This window comes from Nothobranchius furzeri, chromosome 14 (genome assembly GCF_043380555.1).
Source record: "Nothobranchius furzeri strain GRZ-AD chromosome 14, NfurGRZ-RIMD1, whole genome shotgun sequence".
NCBI classification, from domain to species: domain Eukaryota; kingdom Metazoa; phylum Chordata; class Actinopteri; order Cyprinodontiformes; family Nothobranchiidae; genus Nothobranchius; species Nothobranchius furzeri.
In genome coordinates, this window is record NC_091754.1 from 61695792 (window position 1) to 61708236 (window position 12445).

A 12445-nucleotide genomic window follows, 5' to 3' on the forward strand; every position below is an offset into this window, starting at 1 on the left:
TTTTAAACCCAAATCGGTCACAACCTGTACGTTGTTGGCTAGACCATAATTACAGGTCCGTGACTGGCTGCAGCTCGTGAAGTTCCAGCCCATATTACATGCCAGTCCCACACAGCCGTCAGTAATGTTTCCAGTCATGAAGTCGGTAATATTCCCAGAAGCATCCCGCACCACACAAGCCCCTGGAGGAAGACAAATAAACGTGGTTAACCAGAGGACAGCACACGGCTACTTTTTGCATTTCAGTTTTTTTCTGAATTTTTTTGTTTGGATTCCACAACAAGGGGTCTGTTGAGGAAAATAGGCTCAACAAGCTGCAGGTCTGTCAGTGAACTCTGAGCAGACTTGCTCCAGGCGATGTGGCTCTGACTCGTCCACTTCAGAGTAAATTCAAACAGCCGTGAGTATCCGTGCTCAAGCTGGGCTGTGACAGCAAACACAAAAATCTATTTTTGTGGTGCCACAAGGTAGCAGGATGGACTCCTGCACCTACTCAACCAGCAGAAGGTGCTCTGGCTGATGATGCAGCTTCCAGCTTCCATCAGCTAGTCTGGCCTTACATGCACCTGTCACCCATATGATGGATGTGCCATCCATGTGTTTAGGAGACATGGCGGGTTTTCTCCTGGTGCCAGGTTTGCCTGACTGAGGCCCTGTCCACACGTAGCTGGGGATCTTAATTAGATCTTGTTTCTATTTGATTAATAAATAGTAAAATCATTGTTGGAACCATGCCTCCTGCCCTCCTTAATAGAATGAGCTTGTTTTTATCTGTTCCTTGCTTTATTAACGGTCAGAATCGCATCCCTGTCCAATTACAGGTAGTCGAGTAAATGACTTCAAACCCCTCCTCCTCTCGTCACACTAGGATGGAAAAATCTCTCTTCCTATTAGTTTTTATAAAATAAATTCTGGCTTTATATCAGCTTGAAACACCTGGCAACCCAAAGCTAACTGCTGAGAGCACGTACAGAACGTCTGAGCTTAGTTCAAGTATGGTACTTTCTGGAAGAGAAACCCAGTCGCCTTTTTATTTCTTTTTTAATGGCATGTGTGTGCAGCGATGGTGTGAGGCACTTAAGATCCGCTGTTAGCACCTCATAGCCAGGGCCTTCCCCACCAAACTAGCCAATATGCCCTAGAAGAGAAGAAGTCATACACAAGCCAGTATAAGACGCCAGGAATGGTGGAAAAGATAAAGACCTAACCATCTTGTCCATGATCATGGGAAACGTGAGATCTCTTCACAGCAAAGCAGATGTGGCTAGCAAAATATCAGTGGCTCTCCATAGAGTAGTCTGCTTATTCTAGATATGGCTGACAGAACTAACTTTGGACATTCCTGTAAACATCAACAGTTTTCTGCTCCAGGCCAATGGAGCCAAGAAGAGATGTAAGGAAAGATGAGGGGGTCAGGCTGTTCTCAAGAACAAAAAATAGCATAAGGTGATCAGTGAACAGTGTGACTTTGTCTACACAGAAGCACAGCGCAGCACAAAAACGCCAGTGATGTCGAACATTCTGCTCAGTCTTCAGCTTAGTGTCACACACTGAACCAGGCAATGGCTGCAGGCACCAGCCAGAGAGCTCTGGAGCAACCATGACTCCAACTTGTAGCCAATCAGTGACCGACCAGGTTAGCACACTTGGAACCACAAGGAAGCCCAACGAAAATACAGAACAGGGCTGTTGGAAATGGTTGTCAAACTGAGCCCCACCTATCTGAATCACGGCGAGTAGTGCCATTGGAAAAGGCCTAAATGTGGCACCAGTGGCAAAAACCTCACACCTGAAGGACCTCAGCAGCTACAGGCTGGTTGCACTGACCTCACATTGGATGAAGACCTCAGAGAGGCTTTGCCACCTGTTAAGGTCTGCAGTTTGACTACCAGCCTGTTATTGGTGGGGATGATGCCATCATGGTCTCATACCGAGCTCTGACTCACAGAAGGTACAGGATTTCACGAACTGTCGGCAGAAACACCTCCTGTCCAACGCAAGGTAAATCATGAAGCTCCTGGTGGATTTCCATAGATGTAGCACTCTACATTGGTACTGCTGGACATCCAGGGAACAGACATAGAGTAGATTATAAAGTATCTACAGGTGTTTATCTGAAAAACTTAGGCTGAAGCCATAATGCTGGCGTTCTTTTTAGAAAGGATCAGTACAAGCTACCTGCTAAGGGGTCTGGGGTCTTTCTGAGTGCAGGATCTGGTGCAGGAGGTGGGAGATAGAAGGACTCTAGCAAAATACCATCACTGTAAGACAATGTCTCCCACCCCATGGAGCTAGAGAACTCCTTCAATGGCAGATAGCTTCATCGTAGGAAGGAATATTGTCACAGCAGCGCCGCAGCTGTTAGGATTTACAACCTCCACTGCACCCAACAAAACCAGTAAACAGTTTTTTTTCCTGTTTCTTTTTGTGATTCACATTTCTGTTAATGTTCTACTTGCACACATTAATTTGCACATTTCTCCACTGGTGCTCTCAGTATTTAATAATCTGCTAGACTTTCTACGTTGTTTTATTTATGTGATAAATTCATTTGGATCTTTTCTAGTATATTTTGCATTTATGTTTATTTTTTGGTTCATTGTACATTGTTTCATTCATTTTTGCTTTTGCTGTGAATGTGGTTATTGCTGTGACACTAAAATATCCCCACTGACAGACAGTAAAGAGATATTCTATTATGTTCTTCTGTTATATTCTATTTTACATCACATCAAACCGCTGGAAAAGCAAATTGTAGTAAAATGATTCATTTCCCAGAGAAACCTTCCCAAAGATTTAATGAAGTTTATCTGAGGAACATTTTGATAAGAACCTACCAGAAGTTATTGCTATCACCAAGTAGGTTAATGTAGTCCACAGAATGGCCAAAAGGGTGCCTTTGGGGATGGCACTAGCAGGGTCCTGTAAAGGGAAATAAAACATGGATCACAGTCGTGACATAGTGTGTCTAGTGAGTGTTGATATTCTTTCTATAGTTATTATACTTTAAGATCTCCCGAGATGTTGGCTCCAGCCGTAATGCAAGTGACAGATGGGAAAAAAAGGGCAAACATCTGGAAAAAATTCCCTTGATCACCTCTCCAGTCTGGAGTTAAGTTCTGTACGAAGATATCACCTTATAAAAAGACCACACAGGAGTTGACATACCATGAATACAAGACGCAAAACAATTGTTGAGGAGTTTTCTACCAGTCAGAACAGTTTTACTCATTCAATTTTATACATATTTTTTTTACAAGTACTAGTTGTGTCCATTCATTCTGACCAACTTTTAGCAAAATTATTTTGCACTGACTATTACTTTCATTTAAACGTTATGGGTAAATACACGGTCAGATCATTCATGTTCTGAGAGTAAAACGTTTTAAAGGACAACTGGGCATAAGATGAAATGCATATGAAAACCAGGATTTACCTCGATATCCAAAGATACCAATGGACTGTTTCTCAATTGAAGGAGAAATTATTGTGCCTACAATGTAGCTTGAAAATGCGATCATGAGAGCAAGAAAGAAAACCATCTGAGTCTGAAACAAAAACAAAGATTAGAAATGTTTTAAAAATATATAGGGTAATTAAAAAACCTGGAAATACAGAAGGGGCTGTTTAGGCCATAACACATTCAGTTACACACACATACATGGAATCTCATGCCACTGTCATCAAGTGGGAAGTATTTGTATGCAGCTGGTTTGTTTAGTTTGCATGTAGTTTAACTGTTTTTATTTTGGCTCTTTCTCCCATGAGGAGCTTCCTAGAGACACTATTTTAACATGAACTGGCAGCAGATTGAGGTGGAGTGGATTAGTAGTTTAACCAACCCCTCTGCAGCTTCTGAACTGTTACCCACCTATTACCCTACTGAGACAGTGTCCAGCCCACGGCCAAAATCAAATGGATAAACAATCAGGCTTTAGAACTGCATTAGTGACATTAGTAACAAACGATATTCTCATGGCCTCGGATAAGGATCTTGTTTCTGTTTTGGTCTTGCTGGATATCAGGGCGGTTTATGACACAGTAGATCACGCTATTGTTTTAGAAAGGCTCGAACATGTAGGGATTAAAGGAAGAGCGCTATGCTGGTTTAACTCTGGTCTGTCCGACAAATTTCAGAATGTTTATGTAAATGAGAAATATTCTCCATATTCTACGGTTACTTGTGGAGAACCACAGGGTTTAATGCTTGAACCAATTCTTTTTACTATATATACGCTTCCAGTTGGTAAAATCTTCAGACAGCATGGGATAAACTTCCACTCTTATGCTGATGATGCTCAATTATATTCATCCATTAAGCCTGATGAACCTAATCAGTTAGGTACATTAGGTAGGTTAGGTAGATCTCTACCTTAGCTGTTTTTATCAGATTATATGAAATAAGTCTTAAATGTCCTCACCTTCATCACCCATGTCATTCCAGCCAGTATAATGAGAAGGATGGCAGTCACAGTGATCACACCCACAATACGGACATCATTGGTTGGGTCCACCATAACCACATTAAATTCCTGCATAATTAACCAGTCTTAGTCACAAAAACCATTCTTATTTCTTATGCTAAAATGAATATAAAGTGTAGAGAATGTTATGGGGACACCCAAAACACTTATTCTCATTTTTAAGAGGAAAAAATATGTTAAATAAAAAATAAGGTATTTACCTGTAATAGCTGACTGATCACTTCTGCAAAACCCACAATATTGAGTACAGATGCCAGTGCATTGGCAAAGGAGAAGACCACCCCAATGGGTCCTCCAATTTCAGGACCCATTGTGCGAGAGACCAGAAAATATGTCCCACCTGTAGAGTATTGAACAAATATTATCTAAACTATTGCTATGTAAAATAAATCACAGTACACATAAATAGATTCTCATCAAAAGCGTTTAAACTAGCTTTATTTCTTTTTCTTTTAGAAAAACCTTTTGTTTGCAACTATTTTGCTTGTGAAAAGTCTCTTCTCATCTTCTTCCACCTATCAGGGTTTGGGTCACAGGGGGGCAGCATCCCAACTAGGGAGTTCCAGACCGTCCTCTCCCCGGCCACCTCCACCAGCTCCTCTGGCAGGACCCCGAGGTCTGGGCCAGTTCGGAGATATACTTTCTCCAATGTGTCCTGGGTCGACCAGGGGGCCCCCTGCTGACACGACATGCCCGAAACACTTCCCTGGGGAGGCGTCCAGGAAGCATCCTAATAAGATTTCCAAACCACCTCAACTGACTCATCTTGATATGGAGGAGCAGCGGTTCTACTCCGAGTCTCTCCTGAATGTCCGAGGTCCTCACCCTATCCCTGAGGCTGAGCCCAGCCAACCTCACTGAGTAAACTCATTTTGGCCGCTTGTATCTGCGTATCTGCGATCTTGTTCTTTTGGTCATTACCCAAACCTCAAGACCACAGGTGAGGACTGGGCAATAGATCGACTGGTAAATCGAGAGCCTTGCTTTCCAGCTCAGCTCCTTTTTCACCACAACAGACCGGTCCAGTGTCTGCATCACTGCAGACGCTGCCCCAATCCGCCTGTCGATCTCCCGCTCCCTCCTTCCCTCACTCGTGAACGAGACCCCGAGATACTTGAACTCCGCCACTTGAGGCAGGACCTCTCTCCCAAGCCGGTGTTGGTAAGCCGCCATTTTACGATCAAGAACCGTAATCTCAGACTTGGAGGGGCTGATGCTCATCCCAGCTGCTTCACCCTCGGCTGCGAACCTCCCCAGCAAGAGCTGTAGGTCAGAGCCTGATGGAGCTAGGAGGACCACATCATCTGCATAAAGCAGAGATGAGTTTCTCCTGCCACCAAACTCCACACCCTCAACACCACGGCTGCGCTTAGAAATCCTGTCCATAAACATTATGAACAGGACCGGTGACAAAGGGCAGCCCTGGCGGAGTCCAACCCTCACTGGGAACAGGTCCGACTTACTACCGGCTTTGCGGAACAAACTCACGCTCCTCTGGTAAAGGGACTGATTGGCCTTTAGCAAAAGACCGTCCACCTCATACTCCTGGAGTGCCCTCCACAGGGTGCATCTGGGTACATGGTCAAAAGCCTTCTCCAAATCCACAAAACACATGTGGATTGGTTGGGCAAACTCCCATGCCCCCTCCATCACCCTTGCAAGGGTATAGAGCTGGTCCACAGTTCCACGGCCAGGACGAAAACCACATTGTGAAAAGTCATATTAAGAGATTTCTATTTACGTGGATTATGTCTTTCTTTTTTGGCCTTTGTTGGCATGCGTTTGGGGAGCAGGTCAATATCACAAGTGTTTTCTAAAAAATGCTGGTATGAAATGTAGAATGGTAATTAATGGCTGTTGATGCTGACACTTAATATTATTTGCAGAGAGACTCACCTGAGGCCACGCTGCCATTTGTAGCAATGGCAGAAATGGAGAGAGCAGTCACTACAGTCACCACCACAGACATCAGGATGATAAGACATGTCAACACTGCCATGGAAAATACCAAGATGTTAGTTATAAGATTGGTTTATACATTTTAGTCGGTAGGATTTGTTTAGGCACCTTGCGGTTTACAACACCATATCAGTTTATATCATCTCAAATATATTTCTCAGGAAAGACTTAGATTTAGCTCTCGAGGGCAAGGATTCACAATGTTTTCCAATGTTTCTGAGTAGTATAACATCTCTTGAGGTTCCTATTTTATGGGTTCAAGAAGACACAAGAGGCCAGGCAAATGTCCGTTACAGAGTGGGGCTTTATTTCAGTTACATAAACATGTTTCAAGACAGCGAGTCCTCCAGCAAAGCCGAGAGCCTTCGGCCGAAACCGTCAATAAAGCCTAACTCACATCAGGTCAGAGACTATTTCACTACTTTACTGACGTCAGTCTTGCATAACCAGGAAATGGACCTTACACACACACATGGCACTTAAACTGTTATATATATATATATATATATATATATATATATATATATATATATATATATATATATATATATATATATATATACATATATATATAAAGGAACAACACTTGTTTTACCAAAACAGGATACATCTGCTTGCTGCTGATGTCAGGTAAATATTCTTACTGGAACTGATCTCAAACTCCAACACTCTCTCTTTAAGATTGACTGGTTGATTGCCTGCTATGTGGAGTGCGCAAATGGGGACTGTCTAACCCCGGGTCTGCACTAGAGGCATCAGTGGCGCAGAACGGCAGCGGAATGTCGCTGCTTGAAATAGAATCCATTATAGTCTTTGGGGTTGATCCGAACCGGCTGCCGCACTGCTAAAGGTATGACTGGGTTCTGTTTTCGCTTCTGGGATGCAGCTATTTCTGCAATTAAATGGTAAATGGCCTGTATTTGATATAGCGCCTTCTAGAGTCCTGGAACCCCTCAAGGCACTTTACAACACAATCAGTCATTCACCCATTCACACACACATTCACACACTGGTGGGGATGAGCTACAATGTAGCCACAGCTGCCCTGGGGCGCACTGACAGAGGCGAGGCTGCCGAGCACTGGCGCCACCGGTCCTTCCGAACACCACCAGCAGGCAACGTGAGTTAAGTGTCTTGCCCAAGGACACAACGACAGCGACAGACTGAGCGGGGCTCAAACCTGCAACCTTCCTATTACGGGGCGAGCACTTAACTCCTGTGCCACCATCGCCCCATTAACATAGGGCTAGACGGGAAATCGCACACAGTAACAGTGTGAAACATCTAGTAGTTTTCAAAATAAAAGTGTATTGATGAGATGCAGTGTCTTATCAATGGTTATTTACTATTGTAGCGTTATTAAGATCCTATTGTCTGCCCTTAACAGCTGCCCCTTCACACAGTAACAATGTGTAGGAATCGCCAAGGTCGGATGCTGGGTTCAGAATGTTTACATTCCAGGGGAAGAGACAGAAGAACAGAAGAAGAACGCTTTCCACTAATTAATCAAAGTACTTTATTCGTGATAAAGCTAATCAAAGCATATGTTGATCATTAATAATCAGGTGAATGATCTGTGAAATAAAGATGTCATGAGTTATGTGTTTAATGAATAAACAGGACTGCACCAGACAGACTGATCTGCATTACCATGGAAACGCATGACACATTGTTTTCAACCAATCAGAACTTTCGTCTGTCGTAGGCAGAATCTGGGTTGTTTAATGAAAGGCGTCCAATCCGGTTTACTAAGATTTGTAAACAACTAGGGGATATAAAACAAGGCAACGCCATTTTATAGTCAGTTCCATTTTAACCTCAGCTCTGTTCAATTGGAGGTCCTAAGGATTTCCATCATCATCATTAAGAAAGTTGCATTCTGGCCAGATGCACTTTCCTACTTTAAGCTGAGAACGGTCAAGCTGGAGATTTCCGTCGTTTGAACAACAAGACGACGTTCCTTCAAAATAAGAGCTAACTCGCTGACGCCTGCCGCTGATACCGGGAGCCGATCCACAGACGGGCTTTGTAGTGCTGCGACCGCTGCTCCACCAGCTCCAGCACATCTGAAGGTCCGGGGACCTGGCATTTCCTGATCTACACGGGAGACTCCATAGGTACGTGGTCACGGCATAAAAAGGTGGCTCATGTCATCAGCTTCTGAAGCCTCGTAGTAGCCTAGTCATAACAACCAGATTCTCTACGTCAGCCTAGAGATTCTGAACAACACACACACACACACACACACCAACACTATAACATCCAAATCCATATGCATCCATCATTGAGTTAGTCCTGGTAGATTGTTGAATTCTTAATTATAGAAATTAAAGATTCTTAAACGATCCCAACTCTCTCTTTTCTTGTCTCTCAGTCAATACAAAGTGTTTAAGTAAACTCCCTGATGATAAAAACAACCACTTCTGATTATAATATTTAGATCTAATTACAGTGTATAAATATACAAACTACAGATCACTACACTATTTACTTCCTGTATCTTTCAAGAAGTACAACTGTGTTTTTCTCCATGGACACAATCTCCTTTTCTTCTTTTTGCGTGGTGACTTTAATGATGGTTGACATTGCAGGGATTTGGTGATCTTGCAAGTCCAATGAGATGCACGGCAGTGATGCCATGCCCCTCGCAGTGTGGACTGATGCACCTCGAATAACTGTCCCGCTGCAGTTTCGCACCACTGATGCCCCCAGTGCAGACCCGGTGAGGTGCATTGCTTTATTATCCAGCTATGAGTAAACCATAGCTCCAAAGAAGGCAGTAGACCACTGGGACTCAGACCCTGATTTTGTTGATGCTTTAGCTTATAACGGACATGCTAAATCTTGTAAAGCTATATGGAAGCTCACAGCACTGATTCCATTTGTAAAAAAACTGTGATCTATTGTCACTTTGTTGTTATTGTTATTTCATATGTCAGATGTAAACAGACAACATATCCATATGTTTGTTGCATGAACAACAAGACGTCTTACCAATTCCTGCCTGAGAGGTGATCCATGTCAGGCGCAGGAACAGGATGACCCCCCAAATATTCAGCATACAACGAATCTGTGAGCAAAGCTCTGTCAGATCTGCTGTTTGACAGCTCCAGATGCTACATCAGCTATCCATGTTTTACTTGTCTTCACAACTCTTATCTGTGAATAGAGCTCAAAAGAAAAGAATATTTACCATGACTCCTTCTATCCAGCCAAATCTAGGGGGAGCTTCGTCCTTTGGAGCTGGAGCTTCATTTTCGATATCTGGTTCTGGCAGGTTGCTTGAGTTTGAAATGGCTTCTCTCTCTGCTTGAACTGCTTTTGCCTTTAACCAAACATTCAGTAGAATTCATGTGTTCACTTCATGATTTCACCCAGTTGTTAAAAAGTGGCTGTAGAAAAAGCTCTACTTGTCTGACCACCCAGATTATTTACTTTTTACATTTTCCCCTTCACAATAAAAGACCTTTATACTGATTTGGGACAGCTGATTATCTACAAGACTTAACTGAATAAGCATCGATCTGTAATTGTTAGCTTTGTCTTGGTGTCACCACAAAAGCAAAGAAAGCTTGCCTCGAATGTCTTGCGCAGGGTTCCGAGAGATGGTCTTCTCTTCGTCACCTGACGAGGCATGGAAGTGGCGTAATTCTGCAACTGGGGAAACTGGTCCATGGTGTTATAGACGAAGGTTTTGCGCAGCTCTCCCCTTGAACTTTAAAATACACGATAACATTTTAAACAGAATGGTGAAGAAAATCCAAAAAGATTGATCTCTCTGCTGAAATCTATCCCAGCACAGGTGACGCCTGCAGCAAATATCATGCAACTACATCTTTTATGACCGACCCATGAGAACGCATAAAGTAAACTTTTACCCATTTCCCAAGTCTTCCAGTTTGGATTTGCACAGGACTACAACAGACAAACTTCTGGACATTTCTCCAACTTTTCATTCTCTCTGCTGACAAGACGATGCCAACTTTCCCCCTGGACATCATCTCCTGCTCCTTCCTGATTGGCTCTCTCAAGCTTGACGTTTTTTTCTAAATTCAATTGGAGGATGCGCTGGAAAAGTCCTTTTAGGTTTGAAATCGATTCTAATAAGGTTTCATTTCCCTGCGTAATTATTTCACCCCTTTTTTTCTTCTTTTTTATCTATTTACTTAATGTAAAATGAAAGATTTTAACTAAAAACAACACAACACCCTAGAATGAAAGAGCAGAGAGAAGATAACATCTTATATTTATCTGCCCTGTTTACCAGCATCTTTACCATTCTACTAAGACATTCCAAAGTAAACCACAAATCTCATTCAGACTCAATGTTTTATCACATTTCTGATCAGATTTTTGTACCAAAACATTATCTTTGTTTACATTTTCATTGTTACTTGATTTATGCAACTTTGGAATACATTGAGTGCGAATTTTTCCTGGCAATAGAGGGCAGTAGATACCTAAATTATTGCAAGGACGCTGTATTTTTGTGTTGGAGTAAGACCTTACCATAAGGGTCAAAAAGCCCTGGGAGTGAAAACTTCAGAAAAATGACAAGCACATCAGACTCCCTTTCATCACAGGCAATGGGTGAAGAGGTAAATGTGTAAAACAACAACATTTAAGAATGGTTACAACTCAGTAAATGCATTTTGTCCTCCAGGGCTCCCGTAGAAGAAAACATGGCATCCAATATGGCGTCGCCCTGAGACTTAGACCCACTCCAATGTATTTTAGACCTGATTTTATTGGCTATATGTTAAGAAGCCGCCAATTTCCAACAACTAAGCATCATTTCATTCATTTTTTAACAACATTTTGATGGATATTACCAGAGATTAATGGTAAAAACTACACATCATCTCTTTAACGTAGTTGCGGGTATGATAACCTGCAGCTCTCTCCTGTAACGTAAACACCAACGCCCAATCGGTCAGAGTAGAGAGTAATTTGTGAAGACGTGACTTCTTTCTTATCTGGTCTGCACTGTGATAATAACTAGAACGCAAAATTGCTGTTTTGGCTCAAAGACGTACAGGAATTACTTCACTCTTCCTAAAGAAGAGTTTGATCACCAGAAATGGAAGGATTTTGTCTTAAATTCTTATAGATAATCTTTATTGACAGACTCTTAGGTCCAGATAAAATACATATAAAACAACAGATCAACGAAACAAAATAGATAAATAGAATAAAAAGATAACAGCATAAAATTGAATAAAAATCTAAATGTAATTAAAAGCTTTACTATAAACTGTTCCACACAAGGTTAACCACACAAACACTTCAACCAGTATTTCCTTATACTGGAGAAATAGCGACAACTGCTCACAGTAGGATCAGTGATTGCTAAAATTATACTGTTGGCAGAGCTATCCAGTCGGCCTATAAAAGTGAATATGAGTTTTCTTAAAAGAGCTTTAAAAGTACAAACACCTGCTGTTACAAACATCTGACTGGCACTGCCCCCTCTGGGTATTTTAAGTATAATCCTTAAGGCATCGCTGTATGCAACTTGCAGCTTGTTCATGCTGCTTTGATTGTAGGATGACCACAGTTGGGCTGTGTAGAGCGGAGTACAATATGCTTTAAATAAAGCCACCTTAACTGGAGGTGAACAAAAACCAAACTTACGAGCTATAGTGTTAGCTTGTGCATACAGCTTACAGCACTGTCTGTGGATGTCAGCATCATCACGCATTTGATCAGTTATAAAGTGGCCAAGACTTATTTTGTCTTTTAAGAATTATAATAACGATGGTAATAATATGAAATCATTTGTTTCTATTGTGCTTTTGAATCACCTTGTAATTTTTACCTCAAAAGGTTCAATCTAAAAAAAAACCTTTCTTTTTATCTTCATCCAATGCTGATATTTTTTAGTGATGATTTCTTTGTTAGAGGGCAAAATAAAAAATCAGCAGAGATTCAAATGTTTTTTTCTTGTCCTTATTTTAAGATTTAGAGACTTTTCTTCATGTTGCAGATGAAATGCTCTGTGA

General features: G+C 41.8%; 2 protein-coding genes across 2 annotated transcripts in view; both read right to left on the minus strand.

The window, feature by feature from the left end:
• LOC107377153 (solute carrier family 12 member 3) overlaps window positions 1-3521 on the minus strand; it is a 33888-nt gene extending 30367 nt beyond the window's left edge. Inside the window, exons 1-4 of the mRNA XM_015946591.3 lie at window positions 3437-3521; window positions 3006-3136; window positions 2838-2922; window positions 25-182 (exon numbers count right to left, since the gene is read on the minus strand). Of these exons, the coding sequence (XP_015802077.3) occupies window positions 25-182; window positions 2838-2922; window positions 3006-3136; window positions 3437-3521 (459 nt within the window). The remainder of the gene's footprint in view (window positions 1-24; window positions 183-2837; window positions 2923-3005; window positions 3137-3436) is intronic.
• Window positions 3522-3954: 433 nt separating this feature from the next.
• Window positions 3955-12144, minus strand: LOC139062745 (solute carrier family 12 member 3-like). The gene is made up of 9 exons (XM_070544409.1): window positions 12078-12144; window positions 11894-12005; window positions 10020-10158; window positions 9637-9768; window positions 9438-9513; window positions 6381-6476; window positions 4685-4824; window positions 4422-4532; window positions 3955-4014 (listed from the first exon to the last, which is right to left on the minus strand). Exons 1-9 carry the CDS (start codon window positions 12142-12144, stop codon window positions 3955-3957), a joined length of 933 nt encoding a protein of 310 aa, XP_070400510.1.
• Between the last annotated feature and the right edge of the window lie 301 nt (window positions 12145-12445).